This window comes from Ovis aries, chromosome 3, assembly GCF_016772045.2.
Source record: "Ovis aries strain OAR_USU_Benz2616 breed Rambouillet chromosome 3, ARS-UI_Ramb_v3.0, whole genome shotgun sequence".
Lineage (NCBI taxonomy): Eukaryota > Metazoa > Chordata > Mammalia > Artiodactyla > Bovidae > Ovis > Ovis aries.
The window spans coordinates 161,900,899-161,928,165 of record NC_056056.1 but is presented as its reverse complement, the minus strand read 5'-3'; the positions used below and the strand labels follow the sequence as shown (position 1 = coordinate 161,928,165).

At 54.7% G+C, this 27,267-nt stretch overlaps 3 protein-coding genes across 7 annotated transcripts; 1 reads left to right on the top strand and 2 right to left on the bottom strand.

The window, feature by feature from the left end:
• Positions 1-2,105: 2,105 nt before the first annotated feature.
• AGAP2 (ArfGAP with GTPase domain, ankyrin repeat and PH domain 2) lies at positions 2,106-20,852 on the bottom strand. Of its 3 annotated transcripts, XM_027967509.3 has the most exons (19): positions 13,608-14,859; positions 11,862-11,920; positions 11,150-11,237; positions 10,876-10,961; positions 10,581-10,728; positions 9,343-9,477; positions 8,928-9,037; positions 8,337-8,495; positions 8,101-8,187; positions 7,912-8,016; positions 7,325-7,487; positions 7,031-7,150; positions 6,163-6,291; positions 5,212-5,271; positions 4,832-4,980; positions 4,641-4,731; positions 4,295-4,517; positions 3,910-4,165; positions 2,106-3,723 (listed from the first exon to the last, which is right to left on the bottom strand). In XM_027967509.3, the coding sequence occupies exons 1-19, from the start codon at positions 14,761-14,763 to the stop codon at positions 3,481-3,483; spliced, it is 3,567 nt and encodes a 1,188-aa protein (XP_027823310.1). In that variant the 5' UTR covers positions 14,764-14,859; the 3' UTR covers positions 2,106-3,480. The 3 variants fall into 3 exon arrangements, with proteins under 3 accessions (XP_027823310.1, XP_004006571.2, XP_027823311.1); XM_004006522.6 differs by lacking the exons at positions 5,212-5,271; positions 13,608-14,859 and adding an exon at positions 18,407-20,852; XM_027967510.3 differs by lacking the exon at positions 5,212-5,271 and having other exon boundaries at positions 13,608-14,858.
• Positions 20,853-21,039: 187 nt separating this feature from the next.
• Positions 21,040-23,889, top strand: TSPAN31 (tetraspanin 31). Of its 2 annotated transcripts, none has more exons than XM_004006521.6 (6): positions 21,040-21,194; positions 21,733-21,861; positions 22,130-22,210; positions 22,522-22,653; positions 22,971-23,084; positions 23,186-23,889. In XM_004006521.6, the coding sequence occupies exons 1-6, from the start codon at positions 21,132-21,134 to the stop codon at positions 23,258-23,260; spliced, it is 594 nt and encodes a 197-aa protein (XP_004006570.1). In that variant the 5' UTR covers positions 21,040-21,131; the 3' UTR covers positions 23,261-23,889. The 2 variants fall into 2 exon arrangements, with proteins under 2 accessions (XP_004006570.1, XP_004006569.1); XM_004006520.6 differs by having other exon boundaries at positions 21,733-21,900; positions 23,186-23,714.
• On the bottom strand, positions 23,890-26,887 carry CDK4 (cyclin dependent kinase 4). Of its 2 annotated transcripts, XM_012158548.4 has the most exons (8): positions 26,765-26,887; positions 26,121-26,357; positions 25,819-25,954; positions 25,536-25,703; positions 25,274-25,383; positions 24,973-25,023; positions 24,692-24,827; positions 23,890-24,283 (listed from the first exon to the last, which is right to left on the bottom strand). In XM_012158548.4, the coding sequence occupies exons 2-8, from the start codon at positions 26,336-26,338 to the stop codon at positions 24,191-24,193; spliced, it is 912 nt and encodes a 303-aa protein (XP_012013938.2). In that variant the 5' UTR covers positions 26,339-26,357; positions 26,765-26,887; the 3' UTR covers positions 23,890-24,190.
• Between the last annotated feature and the right edge of the window lie 380 nt (positions 26,888-27,267).

Sequence of the window (27,267 nt, the reverse complement as noted above, 5' to 3'; positions counted from 1 at the left end):
AAATGAACTTATTTATAAAACAAAAACAGACTCATAGATATTGAAAACAAACTTATAGTTACCAAAGGGGAAAGTGGGTGAGGGAGGAATAAATTAGGAGTGTGGGATTAGCAGGCACAAACTGTTATATACAAAATAAACAACAATGTCCTACTGTATAGCACAGGAAACAAACTGTATTAAATATCCTGTAATAAATCATAATGGAAAATACCCCCCAAAATATATATACATGTGTGTGTATATATACACATATATATGTATATGTAACTGAATCACTTTGCTGTTCACCAGAAACTAATACAACATTGTAAATCAACTATAATTCAATAGAAAATAAAAATAAATAAAAAAGAAAATAGAGTTCTAGAGACTTTGCTAGATTTAATCATTTTGTACTTTCAATAATAAATTCCTTTTTACTTTCCTTTGGCTTCTGGTGAAACTCCCAGCTGTACTAAGGCAAACAAGAGGAGGGGAGCAGGATGTATGGCAGATGGTAACTGGAAGAGGGGAGAGCAGATAGCAGCAGGAATCAGGTGAGGACCCCAAGGGGAACTGGGAAGTTGGTGTGGATGTTAGGGATAGCAGAGCCCCTCTAGCCCTCAGGGAATCCACTTCTAGAGTCCTGTTCTGCCACAGTCTGGAGAACCACCTTTTACATTTCCCACAGGCCAAGATGCAGCCCATGATAAAAAGAAGCCAGTGGAGTCCTTAGTGTGGGAATCTGATGTGGGATTGCTGACACCTTGGCCACCTTTCACTGCTAGGAACTGAAAAGAACATCCCACTGGCCTCTGGCTCCCTGTGGTCATTCATTCTCTCCAGGGTCCTTGTTTCCTTCTCACAATCTCTCACATTCAAGCTTCTGAGGAAGGGAGTGAGCTTTTGCTACCAAAAAAGAAAGTGAGGATGGAGTGGGGGCATCTAGGGGCTCTGATAAAGGGGGGGCATGGTGGCTAGGTCTCCCAGTTGAGTCTTCTTTGCTACTTGCCTCTCTTCCTCTTGCTTTGCCTTCCCAGACCACACACCTGCGACCACATCTGCAACCCTGACTCCACCTTCTCCTGGGTCAGGCTGCTGTGCTAGGAGGTCACCCAGCCTAGGACCCTGCAGAAGCAGGGCCTCCCATGTGAGTGGGATCTGGGCTCCTTCATACAATCAGCTCACTGGCGCACCTGTAGCTGAATGTCCCTCATGAGGCTGAGTGTGCCTGGGGGGCCAGAACCAACTCCACCAGAAGACAATGGGCCATAGACTGGTTTATCAAAGTGGCTGACAACATGTGTGTGGCTGTGCCCAGGTTGCTGGCCCAACAGCACCCCATCTGGCCCCTCTACCAGGTCGAATGCTTTCAGCTGCAGACAAGCAACAGCAGGACTGGCTACATGCTGAACCACAAGATGCTGCAGCTCTTGGCATGGTGTGGGCCTCAGGCTGCCATGTCCTTGCAGTCTTCTGCATGTCATGGGGGTGGGCAGATGTCCGCCTCAGCGGAGCTGGAATTTGTGACACCAGTGACATCTGTGGTTGGGAGATCTCCCAGCTCTTCCCTCCCTGCCAGGAGAGGGACTCTACTATAAAGCTCTACTTCTGGTACCAGATGCTCAAAGTGAGTAGTCTGGCCTGGGGTGGTCCCCCAGGGCTGATGCTGGAGCCCTGACCAGGTGCCGTCTGAGCACATATTGTTCAGATTACAGATAAACAGATGCCACCAAGATAACCTATCCAAGATCACTTAACTATGAAGCGGAGGTACTGGTGTCAAAACCAGATTTGACTCCAAAGTTCTTGCTCTTAACCAAAGCGACCTTATCTCCTCATTCCTCCAAGCAGCCCCTCCCGCCCAGAACAGGAGTCATCTTGGGAGTTAGTGACTTCTCTACTCCCTGGGTCCCCACTGTTGCTCTGACCTGCCTGTCTCCTTCCACTCCAGGAACTGTTGCACATGATGGAGTACCTGACCTACCACCTCCTCCCTCTAGATACTGCCCTGCCACCAGCCCCAGCAGGAGGCACCCGCCCTAGCCCTCTCCCAGTTCCCCAGCCTGACCAAGGCCATTCCCTGACCCAGCTCTTCAAGAACAGACCAGCAGCTCACCCCCTAGACAAAATCACTTCCTCTTTAATTGCTGTTGATGAAGGTTCACACCACTTGCCTTGGAGGAGATGAGGGGGTAGTATCCCCTGCTGCCCCCGCCCCTCTTCTCTCCCCAGTTACCTAGTCCTCTGCAAAATATTTTAGCCAGGAAAAAAAAAAAAGACCGGAAACCACTGACACAGACGGCCCAAGGGCTGGGTTGATTGAGGGAGGCGGGGCTGGGCCAGGTAAATTCACCCCACCATCCCCTTTCTGGGGATGGGACGGGTGCGGGGGCGGGGTGGGGGGTCTGGAAACCCTCCCAGCCGCCTCACGCCATCTTAACCCTGGCTGGGGGGGATCATGGGGTTGAGGGATGGGTCTGGAGCTGCTCCAGTGGGAGGAAGGGGCTGGACAGGAAGAACAGTGGGGGAGGGGTCCCATTGTAGGGGTGCCCCCTACCCCAGATCACCACGGGCGCTGCACAGTCACAGGGACGCAGTCACGGTCACAGACACTCACAACCCGAGAGCACCCCCACCCCACCCCACCCTCTGCCCACCCTTGGCTTCCCCTACCCTGAAACGCCCTCCCCAAGCCCTGCCCGCCCCCGCCCCTTGGTTGGGGAACAAAGCAATAAATTACAAGGCCCCTCCCCAGTCCCCATTAGCCCGCTCTTGCTTCGTCCCTTCTCCCTCCCAAGATAGTGAGGAGGGACCCAGGTTTTCGGCTCCCCCGACCCTTTAGTTTCCATCCATGGGTGGATGTGGGGGGAACGTCCTGATTTCCACTCCTCTTGGTCCCTTTCACGGAAAGGGTTGGGGACCCCCTACCCCCATGGGCAGCAGGGGTCCTGCCCCTCGCTGCCCTTCCCCCTTCACTGGGCAGTGAGATTAGCATGGAAGGGGTAGGGTCCCCCTTATTGGCCCCAAGTCCCAGGGCTAGCCTTCCCACGTTACCCCTCCCTGTGGCGTGGCGTCGCCCCAGGAGCCAGCCTGGGTAAATGCTCCCGCCGTGGGATAATCGAACACAGGCAGGACTTAGTCCTATCCCCCACCCCTAGGGGGCGCGAGCGGGCACATCCAAACGGCCAGGAGCGGGGACCTCGGCGGGGGAGTCCCTCCAGCGGGTAGACCCAGAGCAATCCGAGTGTGGAAACAGTGGAGAGGGGGCGTGTCAAGCTGGGGTCTCCATGCCTCGCTGGGGAGAGGGAAGTGAGTTTGTGTCTTCCGGGAGGCGCGGGGGCTGTGCCCTCTTGCGGGGATGGTGTGGGGGAAGAAGTGCTCCCGCGGGAACGAGGTGCGGATCAGAGAGGTGAGTGGGTGCATCTGTCCAGCGGTCCACCCGGTGTGGTCGTGCCCTGCCCGTGTGGGGGTGGGGGTGTCTCTCCGGCGGCGCAACTATACCAGCGCGACTGGAGCGTCGGCTCGGCCCACGCTGGCAGCGCTGCTCCGGCGGCGGGGGCTGGGCGTGGCGGTAATGCTGGGGGTGGTGGCCGCGCTGGGAGTGGTGGCCGTGCTGCCGCCCTCACACGGGCAACCGTGCTGGAGAAGGATGTCGGCGCACAGCTGACTCCCAGCCTGGCGAGCGTAGAAGAGCGCGGTGCGGCCCTGCGCGTCGCGGGCGTACACGTCGGCGCCGTTCTAGAGAGAGCGGAGACGGCCGCGTTACGGTGCGTCCCCGGGGCCAATCCCCTCCCGCCGGCTCCCCAGGATCGCCAGGCCCACTTCCACAGGGTGCCTTTGGGGATCTCGCCCCGCCCACCGCGCGCCTGCCTGTTTCCCAGACGGAACCCTCAAACCCCTTTACAACATCCGCGGTTCACTTACCCACAGCAGCAGTTGCGTGATGACTACGTGGGAGAGCTCGGCCGCCAGGTGAAGTGGGGAGCGAAGCTGCGGGTCCTCTACGCTGGTGTCGAGCGGCCCGTGTCGCGCGTGGGCCAGAAGCAGGAGAACGGCGGCCACGTCCTGGGCCTGCACCGCGGCCCACAGCTGGCGGCCCAGCGGTTCCTCGGAAGTGCCCAGTGGCGCCAGGAACAGCAGCTGTTCGTACTTGGCGCGAATCCACGACTCACGCTCCTCGCTGCAGGACCAGAGATCAACAGGAAAGGCTCTAGGGACCTCCCACCCCAAGACCTCTGCTCCCTACCCAGGTGACCCTCCTGGGAGCTGCACACACTAAGTCGCCCCCACCCCTCTCCTGCGCGCGTACCGCGAAGAGTCCCGCGTGGGTTTGACGCGGCCCCGCGTGTCACTCTCCCACACGCGGTTGGCCATGTCGTTGCCAATGGCTGTCAGCACCAGGGTCAGCTCCCGCGGCCAGTCGTCCAAGTCGAGCGAGCGAACGCGGGACAGGTGTGTGCCCAGGTTCCGGTGAATGCCAGAACACTCGATGCAGATGAGTGCGCCCAGGTTCAGGCTGGCCCACGTGGGGTCTGGGGACGGAATGCAGGGGTCAGCTCCCTGGCGGAGCAGCTGGACGGGCCACCCAGCAGCATTCATCAATTCTAGCGAACCACACTCCCTCCCTGGTCTCTCCACTGCCCCCTTGTGCTCACTGGGGGCCCCGCAGTCCACGCAGATTGAGTTCCCCTTGGCATTCCGGATCGCCTGGATGGCCACGGCTTCGCTTTGGCTGTCTGTGCGCAGCTGCAGAAAGGGTTGGAAGTAGTCAGACTCTCCCTCTGAGCCCTTCTCCGGACGCCTCAGACACTCACCTCTGCTTTCCGCCCAACACCCGACCCTTTACCTTGACCTTACTGCTCTCACAGCACTGGAGACTGGCTAGGATCTGACTTTCGATGGCCTGAACCCAGGCGTCCCGCTCCTCAAAACTGGCTGCCTCAAAGTGCCATGTCTGACCGGTGCTGGACACGATCAGGAACTCGAAGTTTTCCTCTAGGTGGGGGGATGGGATGGGGTCATTAGGGATAAAATTCAAACAGGAGCTGCCTCGCCCAAACCATTCCTCCCAGAGGTCCATCCCAAGCCCCTGGGAGTGGAGCAGAGTGGTTGGGGAAGCAGAGGGTGCGGGAGAGCAGGAAGCCCGAGCACATGCAGGGGAAGGCAGGGGCACCCCCACCCCTCTGCACCCCAGCTCAGCGCCCCACCCAGCTCCCCACTTGTTACCTGCTTTATAAATATTTCTTAAACTACCAAAGGATTTTAGTTTCCACATTTTGCGCTTGGCTGGTTTCCCGAAGCAAAGGAGATAGAGATAGAATGGAGAGCAAAACAGAGACAGAGACCAAGAAAGGAGAAAAAAGAGAGGCAAATGGAGAGGTGGAGAGAGAGATAGTGACAGAGAGTGCCAGAGACAAAGCAGGACAGACAGATGGGGAGAGAAAGCAGAACTAAAGTCAGTGGCCCCGAGCAGAGAAGAGCGGAAGCCAAGAGCCATGAGAGTAGGCAGATCTGGAACCTGGGTCTGAGCACCCGGCAGAGAGCAGGGGCGGCAGGGACCGGGGATCATGACCAATGAGGAGCCGGGTCTCTGGGAGGGGAAGGGATGGCCAGGATCTGAGGGAACATGGGGAAGGGGGACAGGAGTTCAGAGGCCAGGGGTGAGGGGTCCCTGGGATTCAGGCAGAGTCTCATGGGTCTGTGGGAAGTCACAGGGAGGCAGGAATGGAAATCACTGTAGTCAAAGGCTGTTGTGGGAGCTTGGCAATCACAGAAAATTATTGGGAACAGGAGCTGAAGAGTCACTGGGGGTCACTGAAGTCAAGGACTGAGTCCTCGGGGATAATGGAGCCTTCTGGGCACAGGGGCTGGGGTGTTAAGCAGAGTTGGGTCTGGAACATGAACTAGAGGGTCATGAGGAGAGGGAGCAAGAGCTACAGACTTACAGGGGCCATTGAGAGCAGGGGCTGGGCCCTATTGCCATAAAAGGCATTGGCTGGGGAATAGGAGGAAGCACAGGGGCTGAAAGGCATCCGTCCATTTTTCACTAAATACTGTACAGAGTGGTGATGATAGTCAAGCACTCCTCTCAGGCACCTTTCCTCCTCCTGCAGGGGTGACCTGGAGTTTGGGGGTGAGGGTCCAGGGTGAGAGTGAAACTGCCCACCAGGGCCTCACCTTCAGCCTGCCCAGCCGAGCCTTCAGTTTTAGACGGTGTCGTCAACTTTTTCCTCCTCTGCTTCTTCACCATGGGAGAAGGAGGGGGTTCCCGACTCAGGGGGCTCAGGTCTCCAGATGGGGTACAGTCTTGGGGAGGGGAACACAGCTGCCTCAGCTGCCCCCTCCACAGATTCCCTGCTTTCTCCATAACCTGTCTCCCCTGAACTAGATTTGGCATTTTAGGGTCCCCCTCCTCAGCCATCCCTCTCTAGGAGGTCCCCCTTGATCAATCCTGGGGAGGAGGGCAGATGAGTGGTTTAGAGTCAGACCTGTACTCAGATCCTGGCTCTGCCACTTACTGGCCTTGAGACCTTGAGCAAGTCACTTAATCTTCTGAGTCTCAGTTTCTTCATCCCTAAAATGGGGATAATAATCTTGACCCAACAAGGTTGTTGTGAGGACCACTTGTTACAATGTTACTTGCTATTTGTTTAAAAAACACATATTTCCAAACATTCCAAATGTTGATGGCTGGCTATGTGCAGGACAATGTTCTCAGTTTAAGCCTCAAAGCAACCGTCTGAGGTAGAAACTATTATCTCCATTTTACAGATGAGGAAACTGAGATGTGGAGAGGTCAAGTAACTTGCCCAAGTGGCAAGCCAGGATTCAAGTTCAAGTTCAGGCAGCTTAGCTCTAGAACCCACTTGTCTTAGCCATTTTGCTAAACACAGTATGACTGAGCTTGGTGCCTGGGTACCCAGTCAGTGCTTAGGGTGTCCACTTATTCACTGAGTCCAGCCTCCAAGCTCCCACCCCAGTTTTAGTTCCCTCCGCATCCCTTCTGGATCTGGAAGACAGCAATGGAGGATGATTCCTTACTGACCGGTGCTGAGGGCTCGTGCCAGGCTCCGGTCTGGCTTCAGCAGGTGCTTGGATGTCTGGTCTGGTGGTGGCTGCAGGGAGCTAGGGCTGGGGCTGGGGCTTGGTGTAGGAGTGGTGGCTTCTGTCAGATGGGGAAGAAAATAAATCCTCAGTGAGTCAGTCTCTGAGTGAGTCCTTACGTGGTCCCTTGTCATTACCCACCTTCCCATTTAACCAGTCCCATTCTCCTCTTCCTCGCTCCTCTTTTTCCTAGCCCTGGCCCCTCTCCTGCCCCTTTGTCAGCAGCCCCACTCACCAGGACCTTCTCCCATCTGGACAGTGCTCATGTCCTTGACCAGCCCGTTGATGCTGGCTGAGGGGCCAAAAGCAGAGATGGCCCGTGGGGGCCTCTTGCCAGGGACTTTTACTGTTGTTCGTAGTAAGTCCATCTCCTTGCCATGGGTACTGTGGATGTAATCCTACAGGAGTATAGGGGTTGAGAGTGTAGGGAATGTTGGGGTCCTCAGTAGTGCTGGGAGGCAGCCAATATTATGGGCAGAGAGGGACTGGAGAGAGGGCTCTGGGAGCTGACTGGGTTGGGATGAGCCCAACAGACTGGGCCCAGCACTGTCTCCCCCAGAAAGCATCCCTGAATGGCAGGCCAGGTTAGAGGTCTTTTCTCCATCTGCTCGCACTAGATTGCAAGTCCTCAGGAGATGGATTTACATTTCTATCTGCAACATGGGCACATGGTAGCTGCCTAACAGATGTTTTGCTAAAGTAAAAAGAAGAGGACTAGCACTTCCCAGAACCAGTGTTGATATCTGCTAGAGGCACAGACTGGAAGAGCTAGAAGTGCACCCAAGGCCAGCCCCTGCAGCCCAGCCAGTCTCTGGCACTCACATTAATGCTGGGGTGGTAGAGTAGGAAGCCATTACTGGACAAGGTCACATATTTTTTCTTCCATTCTTTGTTCAAGGAGTTGCCACTTCGCTTCAGTAGGAAGCTCTGAAGAATGGAAAGAGACATGTGGGAGAAAACCCAGTGAAGACCAGCTCCCCCCAGCCCAACCCCAGTCCCTGCACCACCCACCTGTTTGATGGGGATGGCTCGTCCACTTCCCGTTGTCTCTCCCCGACTGTCCAAGCTCCGTTTCTCAGAGTCACTGCCCCGACGATTCTGGAATGGTTATTGGCATCAATTAGAGGATGGATATGCTGATGGAAGGACATGAGAGACAGATGAAGGGCCAACAGAGAGATTTAGGAACCAGGGAAGATAGGCATGTAATAGGGGACAGGCGGATAGGGGGTTAGAGTGTCCAATACCGCAAAAAGGCTGGTCCTACGCTTGGCTGCCCGGTGCAGGGACCCTGGGGTGCTCAATCCGGCCACTGCAGCTGCCTCAGCCCGGAGCTCCCGGTGACCGACATTGGGTGAGGACGGGAGAGAGGAAGAGTAGTCGCTAGTGTGGCCCCCGTTACCAGCCTGCAGGCAAACAGAGGGCTCAGAACTGCCGAGGGGCCCCCAGCCCCCCAGGCTACAGTCACATCAAGTGATGAGGAATCTGAGATAGTCCCTCATCTCATCACCATTTATTTGTATTATCATTAATAATAAAACTCCTCACTAGCATTGTCACAGTGCTTTAGATTTTGCAGAGTTTGACTTCACAAGTTTTATGCCATACAATTTTCCTGACAACCTTGGGATGTTTAGGTGAATTGCTCAAGGACGCTACAAATGGTGTTTCAAACCTGGTTGATTTCCAGTCTGATGCATTTTCTACGAACTGTCACCACCATTTCCATCTGCCCTCACCCCCACAACTTCCTTGGGTTCTTTGTGCCTCTCCTTGGATCACCAGCCCCTCCTCTGATTCCCACCAGCCCTTCTTTGGACCATGAAATCCTGACTCACCTGCCCAGCTACAGGAGTGGAAGCTGCTGAGTGGCTCGGGGAGCTGGGGAGGGACTTGCAGGCAGCCAGAAGCTGCTGTTGCTTTCGCAAGGTCACCACTTTCTGGGCCACTAGGGGAGGGGAGGGGAAGAAGGCATGAGCAGGGCAGATACCCAAGACCACCATTTCGTGCCCAACTTTGAGAAATGCCCAGGAGATAACAGGCTCCAACTTCCTTGTCACTGTGGCCTTGCCAGCTCCTCCTGCCCAGAAGGACCTGTGGCTATTAAGCAAATCTTCTCTGACCTCCCTGGTCCCTCCTCCCTCCCACACAGGCTAATTTCCTGTCGCTCACAGAGGGAGGCCTGGAGGTGGGACCTTGAGGAATATCTAAGTTCCCTGCTCCCCAACACATGCAAGGGATGGCCAAGCTCACCCTCCTGGAACACCCGATCCACATTGAGCCCATAGGTTGCACAAGTCTCATAGTAGCTGCAGCGCTTCATATCAGCACACAGAGCCCTGGCGCGAGCATCGCCCACCACGCGGGGGGAGGAAGCACTGATCCTGTCTGAGGGGATGAAAGAGAAGGGGTGGTGGATGAGGGCGCCCATGCCCACTTTGCTGCTTTCCTTTCTTCTGGGTTCTAGTCCTAGTCTGGGACTGCTGCTGCTGCTGCTAAGTCGCTTCAGTCGTGTCCAACTCTGTACGACCCCATAGACAGCAGTCCACCAGGCTCCCCCATCCCTGGGATTCTCCAGGCAAGAGTACTGGAGTGGGTTGCCATTTCCTTCTCCAATGCATGAAAGTGAAAAGTGAAAGTGAAGTCGCTCAGTCATGTCCAACTTTTTGCAATCCCATGGACTGCAGCCCACCAGGCTCCTCCATCCATGGGATTTTCCAGGCAAGAGTACTGGAGTGGGGTGCCATCGCCTTCTCCGCTGGGACCACTAGGGATAGGGTATGAGACAATATCCCCCCTATGACCGGGTGCAATGGGAGCGTATAGTCTTTTCTGAATGTTGGGCCCAGCTGCATCACGAGTAGGCTGGGTGAGCTCAGTGTGCCAGTCTTCAAAGAATACTCCAGAGCTGACTGGAATGTCCTGATAAGGTCTGACACGGCTGACACTCCTGAGTGGCACCCCCCCTGCCCTGCAAATTCAGTGAGTCCTGAACTGAGTGGGAGGACACCTGGCAGCATATGAACTGGGATGAGGCTAAATATCCATGGTAAAAGGTGGACTGTTCATCTGCAGCAGGAAGCCAAGAGGCAAGCAACAGGTGGAAACAGCCATCTGCAGGACAGGCATCTAGACAGAAAGACCTGCCAGCTTCGTACAGGTGGGTCCTGGAGAAGCTTTTCCTGGCTCTGCTGGTGAAGAGGGCCTGGTGGTGGCATCAGGAAACAGCAGTGTGAGAACACCAAGCAGGTGACATCTCAGAGGAAGGAGGTTGCCATTGCAGCTGTCCTTCCTGGAAGGTCCTCTTTTCTCTCTCAGACCTTAGGGAGTTTGTGTTTTGTTTAATGACTCTTATTTAGAGACCAGGCTCCTTCCAGAGGGTTACTGAAATCCAGTGGCCCTGTCCACACACCTTGCCAAGCTCTCACTTGTGTTGGGTAATACCCAGTAGCAACCCCTCTGAAAGCTGTGCTTCCTCAGCCCCTCCTTACCTTGTGTTCCCACCAGTGCCAGGGCAAGGCCTCCTCGTCCCTCACCCCGAAGGGAGCTCAGCTGCCCGTGAAGACGGCTCACGGCCTGGAAACTGTTCTCATCCTCCAGGCTGAAGACGAAAATCACAGCATCTGCCCAGCCTGAGAACTTGCGGAGGGTGAGGGAGCAAATGGATGGTCAGACAGGTCCACTTCTCTGGATGTTATTCCCAAGGAGACCTGGGAAACCAGAGGCCTCTCCTTTGGCCAGTGCTGACCCCAGCCCACCTGCCTACCCCATCATCTCATCCCTCACCTTGGCATCAGGTGCTCCAGCTTCCTCTCGGATCAACACCAGATGAGTCTGTCCATCCACCAACATTTCTTTCTTGTGCTGCTCACCTGTCCAGAAGAGTTGGGAGTGATAGGAGGTCAGAGGTCACAGGTCACCAAATCTCCCCATGCTCCCTGTATTTTAAGCTGTTGTGGCCGCATTCTTCTCTCTGGCCACCATACCTGCAGAGTCATTGATCACACTGCCCAGATCCCTGACCCCAACCCTTAGGTTACTATGGGTCCTGAGAACTCACTCTCTGTCTTCTCCAGCACCTGGTATGAACCAGTCAGGAATCGGTGGATAAGCGAGGACTTCCCACTCCGGGCATCACCCAGCACACCCTGAGGAAAGGTTGTAGGGCAGAGATGGAAGGAATTAAGAAGAGGCAGGATGACTGAGTCTGAACATTCCAGAGAACTCTAAGAGACTGGCAGTGTTAAGTCTTCCAAGCAGGGTTCTACAGGGCCTGGGTGACATCAGTCAGGAGGGCATTTGCAAGGATCAGGCCAGGAGTGTTGTAAGAAATGATCCCAAGCTAGAAGTGGACCACAAGCTGAAGAGTGTCAATTCAGTGCCTTTTTCTTTTTTCTTTTTTTGGTATTCTGTTGTTTAGGAAACATACCAGATGCATGTCTGGTGAGGGACATGTTACAGCTCTAGGCAATAGTTGGAAAATTTTACCCAATTCTAGGCAACAGAACATGAAGGACTGAAGGGGAGAAGTCAGAAATGAGGAGAAATCTGCAAGAGGACCATGGACCAGCAGGAAGAAGGGAAACTATAGTAGGAAAAGTTATGAGGATGTATCAAGCCCCAGGAAGGTGCTATGAAGGTAGAATCTCAGAACTGGAAAACTATTCCCCATTCTCATAGAGGGAGGGAAGGGAAGAGGTGAAGGCGAGAGAGCTGAGTGCCAGTGGCAGAGAGATCAACCTTCATACAGACCAGGAGACTGGGTTACCTACCAGGCGCAGTTCAGGAATGGAGCGGCTCAAAGTCCATTCCTGGCTATTGACCACAGCTTCTGTAACAGAAAAGGAGTCTTAAGAGGGATACTCCAGGCCAAGGAGGGCTCCCAACCCTGTTACCCCTCCTCCTTTTGTAGTTGCTCTGCCTGGGCTGGAGAGCTGTGTGGAAAAGCTGAGGTGAGAGTGGTCCCCAGTCCTCCCATCCTAGTCTCTCTCCCCACAGCTGTTGCTGCCGCTCAGTGGTTGCTTAGCAACGGAGCCAGCAAGACAAAAATACTTCAGTGGGCATCTCCCTTAAAACACATCCCCAAACATGAGTCCCTGCCCCAAACTGGGGGACCAAGACTCTGACAGTTGATGGGGTCTTCTCTCTGGAAGACAAAAAGGTGTACTGCTCACCAAACTGACTGATTCCCAGGGTAAATCCCCAGAAAAAGGGACTGGGACATAGGAGGGAGTGGGTCCACCTCAATCTCCCTTTCATAGAACCGAACCTGAAGTGAAGATATCATTCCCCCTTTTCAAGGTCAACGGCACTGTGGCCCTGACCCCTCCCCACAGCCCAAGGAATGGAGGTTGGATTTTTCTATACGCCCCTCTCATGCCCTTCTCACCAGCACCCTCCAGAAGAACGATGGGGAACCGGGCTCCACTCCCAGGCCGAGAGAAGCCACCGGCCTGGGGAGGGATAGAGTGGGGGGGGCGGGAGAGGAAAGACGCTCCTTCCGCCCGCCGGGTCCAGCCCCCGCGCCTGACACTAGCCGGACGTTCCCGGGGCGCCGCAGCTGCGGCGGGAACTCTGGGATCCGGAGCCATCTGCTCCCACCCGCTCGAGAGCCAAACCCCGGGGGCCGCCTGCGCTCCCGGACTCGCCACCTCTCCCGGGAGTGTGAGCTGAACCGAGACGCCCTCGCCTCTCTCTTCTAGAAAATAAATAAAGACCACCACCACCACCACCCCCCCAACCGGAAAAAGACAGTACTTTCTCCGTACCCACTCCCAAGTCTCCAGGAGTAAGAATTGCCTTTGCAGCAGTTCCACCCCATTGAGTTACTCCCGGTCAGGCCCCCTAGGAATTTCAATGCGCTCTGGGGCTGGGGTGGGCGGTGGGGGGAGAATGAAGCTACCTATCCGCCCCCTCTCACTTCACACGCACGTGTTCAGCACGTTCCAGCGCCCGTGCACTCCCGTACTGCCCAATTCGCCTTCACTGAATGGAAAGCACCCTGTCCCTTCCTTCTAGAAACCTCACCAGCCTGCTCTCAGCCCAGCAAAAGACCTGTCCCTGGCGAGGACTGTCTGCAAGGTCACTCTGATCACCCACCCCAAGTGCTCAGGAGAAACTGAGGCTTCCCCACCTCCTTTCTCCTTCAGTAACCCTCTGGGCAACGCAAAGCCGTTTCCATGCTCCCAGAGGCCAGCTGAAGCTGGGAGTGGAGTCTGGGGCTTCTCTGGGAGCAATTTCCTACAGCCATGCTGACCAAGGGCATTATTTATCCCAGAAAGCTCTGAGGCTTTCTGAGTCCCTCTGACATGGTCGTCTTTCATGTCCCACAATGCCTACTCACCCAGCTTCCAGGACCTCTTATCCTTTTTGCCCCAGTTCTTGGCAGAGAAATGAACCTGGTTCATCCATCCACCCAAGAAGCTTCTCTCAGTCAGTCCTGGACACCGCTCCTCCACCCCAAGCTGAGCATTCCAGGCGCCCTCCCCTCCCTGTCCTCAGGCCCTGGGCCTACTCACTGGGGGAGGCGCGGAGCTCTGCACCCAGCAGCTCCCTAGACCCGCTGCCAGAAGACAGGACCGGCGGACCGGGAGGGGGCCCGGGACCAGGAGGCCCTCCTGTGCTCTTGGTAAAGATGCCGCTGATAAACTTGAGCATCTTGCGATCTCGAGTGGATGCTCGGCCCCCCTCCCGGCCCCGTTTCAGCCCGGGAGCTGGAGGCTCCAGAGTGATTGGAGGTGCAGGCCCGGTGGGTAGCGCGGAGGCGGCGGTGACAGCAGAGGTGGGAGTCAGGGTGGCTGGGACGGTTAGCGGAGGAGGAGAGCCGGCAGGCGGTCCCGGGTGCAAGTCACTGTTGTCCAAGGTCTTACTCTTGCCTTTCCGAGGGGACAGCTTCCCTCGGACTCCGGGCACAGCCCCGACCCCACCAGAGGTCGTAGCTGCCGCTCCCCCTCCCCCTGCGGCGCCGGCGGCGGCAGAAACTCCAGTCCCGGCGCTGCTCTTTGACCCCTTGACCCTGGGCTTGCCCTCGCTTTCGGGCCATGACAGGCGGCTACCGGCGCCCTTGCCCCCGCCGGCTTTGGCGCCGCTCGTGGTCACGGTCTTGCAAGGCTTGGGAGCCGGCGGAGGAGGCGCCACCTTGAGCCTCCGGCTGCCGGTGCCGGGGTGCGGGGAGGACGAGCCGGGGACGCCGACGCCCGCCCGGCCTTCGGGCTCCGGGCCCCCCCAGCTCGGGCTGCTAAGCAGGGGGCGCCGGGAGGAGGTGGGGGCGCCCCCGGGCTTGGGGTCTGGACTCAGGCCCCCGGAGAGCGGGGGTCCGGGAGGGGCGGCCCAGAGGGAGAGGCGGCGGCCGGGAGCCGGGGAGACGGGGCGGGCCGGGCTGGCCGGAGCCGGGGACAGGGCGAGGGGCTCGGCGCCCCCGGCGCCCGCGCTGCTCGTGCTGATCCACAGCGCATCCTGCCGGTGGAAGAGCCGCTCGTGCCGCTTCTTGCCCGGCTCCTCAGCGCCTCGGGGGCTGCCGGGATCCGCGGTCTCGGTACCTCTGGTCCCAGGGGCGCCGGCTGCGGCCGCAGACGGAGAAGGCGGCGGCGGAGGCACCGACTCGAGCTTGACCAGGGTCAGCGAGATGAGGTAGGTCGTTGTCCGGCGCTGAAGCGCGCCCGCGCCCCGGCTCATGGGGCCCCGAGACCCCCGAGCTGGGGAGGGGAGGGAACTCCCCCGGACTGCCTCAGGGGGGCCCGGCCATGGGGCCGCCCTGCTCGCTGCCCCCAGCCCCCGGACCCCGCTGAGCCCCCGGCCCGGCTCCGCTGTCGCCGCCGCCGCCGCCGCCTCCGCTTGCGCCCCCCTCCCATCACACGGGGCGCCCCCTCCCCATGCTCCCCGCCCTGCGCCCCCACCCCGTTGGAACCCCGGGACCTTGGTGCTGCTCCAAGGAGGCGCGCCGGACCCTGCACCCCGGCCTGGGTGGGGGCGCTGAGATGGGCGGGGGAGGGCGGGGAGGACTGTAGTGGGGGCAAAAGGGGAGAGGGAGGAAAACGGGGCAGAAAAGAGGAACCCGGGGCTGAGGGAGAAGAACCGGTGCGGGGGAGGCAGGGGCGGGGAACGGGGGACTCGAGGGACAGGGGCCGCGGATGGGGGTCGAGAGGGGGTCTTTAGGAGGGTGGGAAGCTAATGGGGCTGGTCGTGCGGGGGATTCGCAGGCGCGCGGGGAGGATGCTGGGCATGGAGATACAGGCGCCGGCGGGGGAGGAAGGAGGGAAGCCGGAGGGGGTGGGAACCCACAGGTCTGGGGTCCGGGAGAGGAGGGGCGTGAGATCCGGGCGCAGGGTCCGGGGGGCTCGCCGGGGCTCGGCTCGGTCCGGATGCGCGCTGTGTCCGGGCGCTCCCCTCACAGTGAGGAGGAGGCGGCCCCCTGCCCCCCCACCCAATCTCCCCCCCACCTTCTCTCCACCAGCACGGCTGTCTGCGAAGGCGGTGCAAAATCCAGGACTGGATTTCCCTCCCAAATCCTGGGCTGGATTTCCTGGAACTTGGACTCATCTACTCCAACATCGAGCCCCCTCCCCTAGCACACCTCGGTTAGGAAGCGCTACTGTTGGGTGTGGCCTTTAGGCAAGAGAGTAAACATCGTTGTATGGGTGGGCAATACCCGGCGAAAACGGAGCAAATTCGGATTCACTGTCAATTCCGGGGAGGCTGACGTGGGAAGATGGGGAGCCTTGAAATCCCTTTCCCAAGACCCCTTGTTTTCCCCAGGTACTTGCATGGGTTCCTCTTCCCACGACCCAGCCCCGTCGTCCACCCCCACCTTCCACACGCAGTGCGTTGACTGGGCCATGACTTGAGCCTAACTGTCCCAAAGTGAACTTGGAAAGTGTTCCCTGGGGATGGGGACAAACATGGAACTCAGCAGGGTGGGTGGAAGGAGGGGTTGCCTCAAGTGGAGAGAGATCTACGAAGTGGAGGGGCCCGGCGGAAAAGTGAGTCCCAAGGTTCCAGCTCGAGGTGGAAGGAGAAAGAAGACGTCTACAGAGCGACACCACCCCCCATACCAAAATGCATCCGGTCTCCATAGCAACCGTAGCTCCAAGAGCGCCTCAGAAAGAGCAGGGATAAGCAGAGAGGAGGATCGGTGTGTATGGTGGGTGGGGGGACCGGCTGAGTAGTGGAGGCACCACCTTCACACCTGGTTACACGCATGCCGAACATTTAGCGGCTCAACATAAAGACCCCGTCAGCTGAGGCAGAGGGTACAGGCCTCTTCTAAGTTCCATTCAATCTCCTGAGGTTTTCGGGGTGGGGCTTTTTTCCGAAGGTTAAAGAGGAGATAGAATTAAAAACGCCTTCTCTGTGTCCTCCAGCCTTTTAGGGACCCTGGAGTTAAAGGCTGACTGTCCTCAAGCCCAGGGAGAAGGGTGAAAGGGCTAGGCCGATGGAGGACAGACGATGAGATGGGCAGGTGTGCACCAGTCGAGGGAGGCCTCCATTCTAGCCTTGAAGTCCCCTCCCTGGGACTCGGGGAGTCTCAGCGTTCCCCTAATTTGGCGTCCCACCCTCCTGACGCAGCGGAGACTATAATAAGTGCTGCCGTGGGCGGCTCTTGGAGGCAGAAGCCGGCGGCATGCTGGGCCTGGTAGGGGATGAGGGGGGGACGGTACCAGGATGCTGGGTGCCCTTTGTTCTCCCTGAAACTTGTACCCAGTCCCTCCGCGGTCCTCAGTCAGCACCCACCAGCGCCCCCCTCCCACCCGCAGCAGAAGGATGACACCATCCCCCGAACAGAAGACCCTTCAACAAACTTTTCTGAAAGAGAGGGTGAAAATGTGTTGCTTCTGGCTTAATATTCCTTCCTTTGGTTGCCTCAGTTTTCGTTTATGTTCAATGGGAACAGAATCCTGACTCTTAGAGTGGAGTGGAACAAATCATTTAGGAAGAGTGGTTTTCTGAGTTCAGCCTCCACTGTTCCTCTCTCTCTCCTCTCCAAAGATAAGCTGTGTTCCTCTACCTGGCCTAAACCTTTCCTCACCCACTCTTTCTTTTTTCCCCCTAAGCAGTGGGTGGAGCTTGGAGTTCCTCCCTAGGAGGCCTCATGGGGCCACTCCCCGCTAGGTCTCCTTTTCTAACCCCTATAGGGAAGCTATCAGCTGTAATTCTTGGCAAAAGATGGGGGAGAAATGGTGAGAGGGGTACCAGTGGAAGAAAGGCAATGAAAAAGGAATTAGACTGTTCCCTTAGGAACTTGAACCAAACTGTTCCTTCCCCAAGTGAACCAAAAGTTCCTGTTGGCCTCTATCAGAGGGGTCTGGCAGGAATCATCCTTGATGGGAAGAACAGTCTCTTGCCCACTCACCCCCCACCACAACCCCCAGGTAGGCAACTAAGCATGGAGAGCCTGGAAGAGACCAGGGTATAATGGAGGATATACTTCACCCAGACACCTTTAGTGAGCAAAGTAGCTAGCTTTTATTGGCTCTTTGCAGCTTCAGAGGCAAATTAAATGACACCAGACCAGAGATGACCTCCAGCTCTACTAGTTCCTTAGTGGTGGGGCCTTGTGGATAGAGACAAGCTACTCCTGCCAGGGCCCCACCACAGGATTGAAGGCTGGGGTGGGCAGGAGGATGTGGCGGATGGTGTTGCCATGGCAGCACTTCCTCCCTGTGTTGTCATCACTTGCTCTAATGGCACTAAGGAGGTAGAGCGGAAGGTGTGTGTGTGTTGGGGGGGAGAGACAGGAACAGGAGCACGGGGAGGAAAGGGGACCGAGGAGAATCCTGGGGACTTCTCTGCACTTTCAGCTGTGCAGAGCATGCTGTGTGAGTGTTATGTGTGTCTGGGAGCCTGAGATACTCTGCGTGGTGTATTTCTGGCATATGTGTGAGTGTGTGTTCTCTCTACAGCTGGAAAACAAGAGGTCACTGATCCTTCGTGGGTCCTGGGAATGACCACATTATCCAGTCCTGGAACCTCCTGTCCCAAACTGCTTCCTGCCCCAGACTCCCCCAGCAGGGTCCAAGTCTACCATGGGTCTGTCACAGCCTGTCTTCCTCATGCTCACCCACTTCTCCATTGCCAAGGTCAGCTCAGCAATGATCTGTATTTTGATCCCCTGGGAGAAGGAGGAGAGTTGGGGAAAGAGGAAAAATGACACCTCCTCTGTCTTTTTCCATCCTTTCCAGATGTATTCTTTCCCCAAGTCCAAGCTCCATCTTGGGAACCAGAAAGTGGCTGATTGGGAAATGATGGATGACCCAGCAAGCCCTTATACGCCCCTGCTGGTCCTCAAGACACCGAAGTTGGGAGCTAATCCTTCTCTTACCTCGTACACTGTCCAGCGAGGCTTGAATACTGTCCCGAAGTTCAGGGTCGCTCACCCTCTCTGCCAGCTTCCTGAGGCGGTTTAGAGCCTGCCGGGCCACCTCATGTCGTCTGACTTCTGCTCTCACTGCAGCTACAGCCAACTGCCTCTGGGCATGCATGTTGCCCAGACCTGTCCTGCTGGGCTAAGAGCAACCACTGGCCCTGAAGCCCATGGCCCCACAGCCCCCAAACCCCAGAAGGCCCCTTCTGCTCAGCCTCAGAACTCCCTCCCCTGCCCGCCCTTCCGTCTGTCTGTCGACTTCACTTCCTGACTGGTGAGTTTCAAACCCACAGCCTGGGTCAGCACTACCTCCTGCACCACCCACCCCCTCTAGCGTTGGCCCATCAGCTCTGCCAGCCAGCCCCTGCCACAATTGCCCAGCCAGGTGGATGGAGAGGCCTTAATGAGCATCCGAGGGCCTCCTGTGGGAGGTAGCTAATTAAGATGGGTGTTGGTAAGGCGAGAGTGTGGCATGTCACGTCCCAGATGCAGTCCCAAACTCCTGGTGACCTATAGGTTTGTGTGCAGTCTCAAACCCTCACAGGAATCCACACACTCTTGTTCTGGCACCTTTAATGCCCTGCATTCCAGCTTACGGCTGTACTCCCCACCTACTCTGCACATCCAAAGGGTTCACACACTTAACATCTTGCAATGTAACCCTTCCTTAGTCGGCTACCCCACTGCAACCATCTCCTGCTTAAAAGGGCCAAGCAGGCCCAGGGAGAACAAGTTATGGAGGATAGTAACCTGTAACCAGACAAAACCACTAGGCTCCATGTTCAGTTACTTTCATAATAATTGACTTGTCTATAACACTTAATAGTTTACAACACACTTTCATATATATTGACTTCACAACAGGCCCAAGGGGTAGGATTTTTATCCCTCTTTGGCAGAAAAGGAAACTGAAGCTCAGAGAGGCCAGTAAGAGGTGACACAAAGATAAGGATTTAGGTATTCTGATTATAATTCTGATACACTTTTCACTACACCACCCAACTAAGACACTCGCCAACCAGATCCCCTTATGCCTGATACCACTGTCCTGTCCTTGATTTAGTCCCTGAAAGAGGGTGGGTGAGGAATTGAAGGACAGAAAGAAGATGTGGTAGGGGGAGGGAGTGAAGAGGAAAACAGTGGGTAGTTTGATGTAATCATTTTGTTTCAGGACTTATAAACCTTTCTGGCCCTGCCAAATGCCTCTTCTCCTGTATATCTTACTGATACTAATTTGTGATGGATGAGGGATTTTAACATATGAATGTGTAGTTGGAGATAAGAGAATTAGATTTAGGATTACCCACTGGAAACTGTAAAATAGCCCGAAAGATAATAACTAGCAGTGAGCGCTTACTATGTGCCAGGTACCATTCTACATATATTCTAAGCATTGTGTATATCTTAACTCCTTCAGTTTTCACAACACAAGAGGTAGGTGTATGGTTATTTATCCCCATTTTACAGATGAGGAAACAGGCACAGGGAGCTTAAGTAACTGGCCGAAGGTCACACAGCTAGTAAGCCGCAAAGTTGGAAGCCCCTGCGATCTGACTTGAGCGGTAAGACGATGCCACTTAGGCAGTCATAGAGACTAAGTACACACAAGTGTAAATTATTCTGTAGGGCTGAAGGGAGGCTTTTCATTTGTGTTCCTACTACGACTGCCTCTTTGTTTTGGTGGAAAGAGGAACTATGTCTTTTCCTATCCCCACGCAAAAGGCGGTGCGTCAAAGCACTTATTCCTTAATAAACAGATATTGATCAACCACTACGCCCGCCCCTGGAGTGAAAATGTGAAGACTCCGCCTTCCCCTGATATTTATTCATATTCCAGGCCCCTCCCTTTGTCTTTTTTTTTTTTTTTTTTACCGCCCAGGATCAGGCATGTGCTCTGAAGACTCCAGCACACTCCTGTGCGTCTTGTGGTTTTGTCACATACAGGAATGCGCCGCTCCGAGGCTGCTAATTTTCCTACTGAATTTCTAGCATGTTCACAGCCCATCAGGAGGGGATATGGATCAGGCTATGTGTACTAGTGGACGCACTTGCAAAGATGAGAGTATTTGCTAGGTGGTGTTATGCCCAACCTGGGGCCTCTGTGGCCGGGCTAAATAGCTTAGTATTTTGCTTCTCTGGGTGTTCCTGAATGTGATGCAATAGTAGCAAACGAGAGCGTCATCATGAAGTCATTGCGGGACAAGGGGAAAGGGGCGGGAGGGCCCTCCCTTGAGGGGAGGAGCCCTTTCACCTGGCCCTTGAAGCACCTCCTCTTCACCGGGATTTCCCAAGAGCCTCCTCCCTCGGATAAGTCCTCTTGCAGCTGCCACCACAGAAATCTCCGTTTTCAATCCGGGGTTTTGAAATTTAGGCTCGGGTCTCTATGAGACTCTCTGGAAGCCCTGCCCCCAGTTTTAAGTTTCATCCAATAAAGAACCTAAAGGAGGGACCGGCAGGCGGGTCAGTGACGCGATGCAGATTGATTGGCATTCAGGCCACCGACGTCCTAGATTAGTCCCCAATTTCGCCAATCCAAAGGCGGGGGTGGGACGGTGCAGGCGCAGAGGATTGGGTTTGGCTGGACTCGATTTAAAGAGACAGAAGCTGTCGGGGTCCAAGAAGACGGTCCGCGAGACCCTCCCCCCAAGTTTTTGGGACCACTTGGGTCCCCAAAGCTGGGGAGATGGTTTGCGGAGGCTTTGCCTGCTCCAAGAATGCGCTCTGCGCGCTCAACGTGGTCTACATGGTGAGGTTTTGGAGGTCGCGGGAAGCTCCAGGGCGGAAAGGCCAGTGGAGACAATGTCTAAGGGACTTCGGATGGGGAGAGGGATGTACTAGGGGTTCCGGGAAGATTCCCGGGAACTTCCGGCGAAGAGGGAATTCCTAGGAACTTCCGTGGGAAGAGGGGAGACTTCCGGTGATCAGAGGGTTTATCTAGGGGTGGGGGGTGGGGAGTGATGAAGTGAAGGCTCATCGTGGGGATAAAGGCCCAGCCCTCCCTCTTCTGAATTTAGGCTTCTCCCAAATGGAAGTGATGGATGAAGCTAAATGTTCTATTTTATATTCTTAGACTTTACGCCCCCTGCCGCCTCTCAACCCTATTCCAGCCATTCTGACCTCTGATGGGAGGAGTGCCCAGGGATGGTCCCTGTCCTGGTAGTAGCACCTCTCACTCACTCACTCACGCAAAACTCAGTTCTTTATTGTCCAGCCACCTCTCTCACCTTGGCCTTTGGCTGTGATGCACACCGGAATTCTTTTGAGATATATCCTGTTTTCCATAGCTGGTAGGCTTGTTGCTCATTGGAGTGGCTGCATGGGCTAAGGGCCTGGGTCTGGTGTCCAGCATCCATATCATCGGAGGAGTTATTGCAGTGGGAGTCTTCCTTCTTCTCATCGCGGTCGCTGGGCTGGTAGGTGCTGTCAACCACCACCAAGTACTGCTTTTCTTTGTATCCTGACCTGAAGTGATTGGGGCACTGGGGAGGGTAGGAGACCTCCGGTGTTTGGGGGATATGTCTCCTTACCCTCCCTTATACCATACTCTATGAAACAAAAGCCAATGATTTTGTTTTCAACTGACATAATTGTGTAAGTTCTTCGACTGGATCAGATCGTTACTATAAGTGGAACATAAAGCAATCTAGGACTTTTTTTTTTTTCCATAACTCTTCCTCTCAGTACATGATCATCCTTGGTTTGGTCTTCATCTTCCAGTTTGGAATCTCTTGCTCATGTCTGGCTATTAACCTAAGCAAACAGGTAAGAAGGTGCCCTTTCAAGTACTTTTTCCCCCACCCTCTAACCTCTTGACTCCTTACTCTCAGTCTGGCCCCAAAGATCATTCTTAGACCCACTACTTCCAGAGCTATTTGCTTCCTTTGGGATGTCTGGCTAACTGACCGTGAGGACCATCCAGAAGTGGGTAGTTATTGTGTCTGCACCTTTGCTTTTCAAGGACGTTAACTTTTTGCTTAAAAAGGGAAATTGAAACACTGGAGCTAGGATCAAAATGTTATGGGATTCTCAAGATTAGCAGCATCAAATTATTTCCTTCTGCCTATATCCTCCAGACAGATGTCATCAATGCTTCTTGGTGGGTCATGAGCAACAATACCCGGGATGAACTGGAAAGAAGTTTTGATTGCTGTGGCTTGTTCAACCTTACAACCCTGGATCAACAAGATTATGCTTTCTGCACTGCAGTGAGCTGGCATGGGAGGGGGTGGGGGGTGGCGGTGGTTTGTGTGATAGAAAACTGGCTAAGGCCGATGCTCAAATTGGCAGATTTGAGCTTAATGTGATTGCCTGTCTCTAGCAGCTCACTTGTACTGGGGCTGTGTGCTGGTAGGGGTTGGGGGATGGATACAGATTCTAGAGAATTAGACAAGTGAGCGTCCAGTCTATAGGATACTAATCAGGAACTGGAAGATAATTCCTAGGGTCATTCACCACAGTTACGATAGAGCACCGTAGCAACTCTGCATCCTCCAAATATGCATATGTGTGTTTTTTTGCTCAGGTCTGCAAGAGCCGGAGCCCCACATGTCAGATGTGTGGAGAAAAGTTTCTTAAGCATTCAGATGAAGCCCTGAAAATCCTGGGGGGTGTTGGACTCTTCTTTAGCTTCACAGAGGTAACATTCTCTAGTTCCCTTATATCCCTTTTGTACACCTCCAAGTCTTAGCCCCAGAAATTCATAGTTCGTGTTTACCTCTTTTCTCTTTGCTTCTACAGATCCTTGGTGTTTGGCTAGCGATGAGATTTCGGAATCAGAAGGATCCTCGAGCCAACCCCAGTGCCTTTCTATGAGACTCTGGATCCTTCTGACATCTTTCCTGCTGTCTGCTCTCCCTAAGCTTTTTCTTCCCCTTAGGGAAAACTTGGGGTCTGTAGCCCTTTTTGAGAAAAAGGAAAGGGCCTTTGCCATGTTCCCTAAAGATGACTGAACAGTTAGGCTTTATGCCTTGATATGTTTTGCTAGGAGAAAGATTATAAGGAATAAAGAAAAACCCTTCTTCCTTCCTCTCTCCCTAAGTGGATATGGGAAGTTTCCAGGATTACATGAGATGGGATGGCGGTTGGAGTCATTCCTGGCTGTTTCCCCTCTTCTCCCTTCCATATGCTGGACCACCTCAACACATCTTTGCTCCAAGGGTAAATCAGGGACAGATCCCGAGAGAAAACTACCAAGAACTCTTGTAATAAGGAGGACCTGGTTTGGGGAGGTTCAATAAATATAAAAATAAAAACCATTTAAACTCTATAATCAAAGAAGCCATGTAAATGCCTTTCCTTCCCTTGTTAGTAGAGGGGCTCCACTGACCCTGTGATCTAAAGAGAATCTGCAAGGAAATTCCATCTTCCAAATGGTTTTTTCCAAATTCCCAAACAGTAAAGCCAATCAGAGGAAGAAATATTAAAAAAAAAAAAAGACCATATTTGTTTTGTTTGTCCTGTATAAAAAAGGATCCCAATATAAAGGTATAAAGAAGGGGAGAACAAGGGACATATCTCTTGGTGTAAGGACACAGGATAAGGATAAGCCTCAAAAAGAAGGGTGGGAGGGGAATATTGTTAAGGCAGTAAAATATTGTCTGTAAAAAGTTGGAGGAGTCGTCTCCACAGCTTCAGAGGTGAAGGCAGAGGTTGCCTTCTCAGTGGTGGGGCTCTCCACTCAAGTGTTCAAAAGAAGGGAAATTTGTGTCTCTCGCCTTGGTTCTGTTCCAGCCATTCTGTTGCTCACTCTGCGTCACCTTCTGCCTTGTGTAGATAAGAGTGCTGCAGGGCTCGGAAGGCAGAGATTCGCTTGTGTGGGTTAAAAGTCAGCATCTCCTGAGAAGAGACGCAAATGTCAGAAAACATGGAAGAAACAAAAGGGACTCCTGCTTAACCCTAACAATACCTAGAATGGGTGATTTTTTTCTATCCCTCTTGTGGCCAGCCGTTCAAAACAGTAATAAAAACCAACCTGTTCATTATCAAGTCTCAGTAACAACAATGCATTTGGGTCCCTTTTATCCTGCTCCATTTCCCCCCACTGATGGCTCAAGTGGTAAAATAAACTGCCTGCAATGCAGGAGACCTAGATTCAATCCCTGGGATGACCCGCTGGAGAAGGAAATGGCAACCCACTCCAGTGGGCTACAGTCCATGGGGTTGTAAAGAGTCTGACAGGACTGAGTGACAAACACGTGATTTCCCCCTGTAGTCTCGCCCTGTGCCCATGCCTGAGTCTATTACCAGCAGCAGCTGTGCTCCGGATTCCTCCAGCTCAGGGACCACTGACTGCACTGGGCGGGGCCCTCTGGGGGAAAAGGCTCCTCGGGGTAGAGAGACATCTCGGGGCCAGTCATCCTCCGGGGGCAGTCCGATCAGGCTATGGGGAACAAGAGAATTCTGGTCAGGAGGGCCTTTTTCCAGCCCCCATCTCCAGGGGCAGAGCCAGCTGCTGTCAAGGACTCAGCAGAATGCAAAGTCAAGGACTCGGAATGCAAAGTTCTTCCCCCTTGCAGGTCACTTACTCAAAGATTTTGCCTAACTGGTCAGCTTCAGAGTTTCCACAGAAGAGAGGCCTAAGGTGAAAAGAGACAGTCATTCCAGTAGCAGTTTTACAAAGACAGGGTGGTAGATACTGTTTAGTGGCTCAAAACATAGGGTGTGGAGAATAAAGGGCTATGAAATTCCTAATTCCAGAACATTTCAGAGTTTCCGGCTATGGACAAGGTGGCCAATAGTAAGTGGAAGAGCAGGCAGGGTATAGGCGTGGCTTATGAATAAAAAACTTGGGAAATTCAAAATGTTTGGGATACTTGGGCCCCATACTTTCGACGAAACATCTCTGCAAAGATACAGCCAACACTCCACATGTCCACGGGTGTTGCATACGTAGACTGCAAAAGAACTTCTGGAGCACGATACCAGAGTGTAACAACCTGATGGGAATAAGTAATGCGGATGAGAGTCCTGCAAGTTACTGCAAAGCACATGGAAAAACACGCTCCTTCTCAACTGTTATGGGCAATCACTCTTCTCCCCCAGCCAGACCCCACTCTGGCCCCATCCTGGCCACCATCATTCTACTGACCACAGGTGTAAGTGCCATCTGGTAGCTGTAGATTCTGGCCAGGCCAAAGTCAGCCAGCTTGACTGTCCCACCACTTGTCACCAGAATGTTCTCTGGCTTCAGGTCTCGGTGAACGATGCAGTTGGCATGAAGGAAATCCAGGCCTCTTAGAAACTGGCGCATCAGATCCTGGTTTGGAAGGGGGAAGTACAGAGAAACTGGGAATCAGGTGCCACACCTGAAATTACAACAAACTACCACAAAGGTCTCAAGCTATCTCTCAGTGTCTGCCCGCCCTACTTACCTTTATGGTCTCCACTGGCAAGCCTGGTGGGGGTGCCTTGTCCAGATACGTCCTGAGGTCTTGGTCCACATGCTCAAACACCAGGGTCACTTTGGTCTCCCGGTCAGTTCGGGCTGTTGCACAGACGTCCATGAGCCTGGCCAGAACAAATGGTCACTCATTGAGCAATGGTCTTGGACCCAACATGGCCTCCCCTATTTCCTCAGGGTTCCCACTCCTCTTCTGACCACCACTCCACATCTACAGGTTAGGCTGTCTTTTTCCTTTCACGACCCATTCCCACCCTTCCATCTTCTTCTCACCTGACAACATTGGGATGCTCAAAAGCCTCCAGACGCCGCAGTAAGGCCACCTCCCGAACGGTGCTGATGGGCAGGCCCCCTCCAGCACCTCCTCCGTTGGGGACTCTCACACTCTTGAGGGCCACAAAGTGGCCACTGTGAGGATCACGGGCCTTGTACACTGTCCCATAGGCACCGACACCAATCTCAGCCACTGGCTCGTATCGAGAGGTAGCCATTCTCAGACCAGAGGAGGCCCTACAATCACAGAGGCTCAATGAGCCTGCAGCAACAAAGTGACTCCCACAAAAGACATCACGAAGACAACACCAACAGCATTCCCAAGCTTCCCTGAAGGCAGCCCCCTAGGTAACACAATAACTCTAACCCCAAACCCTCCAGCCACGTGAGGCCCTATAACTTTTTCAAAGATGCATTTTCCTTGGGGACCATCAAGCCCCACACAAGGGAAATCCCATAAGACACACCCCCTACATCAAAGACCCGACACCCAGTTCCTGAAATTACACCTCCCTTCGGCCACAAAGGAACATTATCACATCCTGCCCCACTTCCCGCCCTCGAGCAACCCTTCCATAACCAGCCCGCGTAGGAAGCAGTGGACGGCGAGAATGGTCCCCATTCCTGAAAAGGGCTACACTCACCTCGCCCCGTGTCAGGAGCTGCGGGGTCGGCCCGTTATCCGGACCCCGGAGCCGGTTCCTGCAGCGCCATACACTCGAGGTCTGTCCTGGGCAGCTGGACGCTATGGGCCCGACCATAGACACAGGCCGCAGGCTAGAGCGGCCCCCTTTACCCCCACCCTCACCATGTGACCAGCTGCCAAAGAGGCGCGCGGAAATTGGAGGGGCGGGGCCAACGCCGGACGTTCGGACCACGTGACCGGACTACTCATGCGCGGAGGGGCAGCCAGAAAGCGGCTTTGAACGAGAAAGGGGCGAGGAGGGGAAAGAGGCGGAGAGAGATGGCAACCACATGATCTGTTGCTATCACACGTGACCGCTTGACATTGCTTGGAGGAGCAGAGGTGTGGTTACGCTGAAGGGCACGTGACTGGCTGCCTTAACTCTGGCTGGGCGTTGGGGCGGGAGAAGAGAGAGGGTGGAGTCCAATGCGATGCCATGGCAACCTGGGCCACCCAGGATTC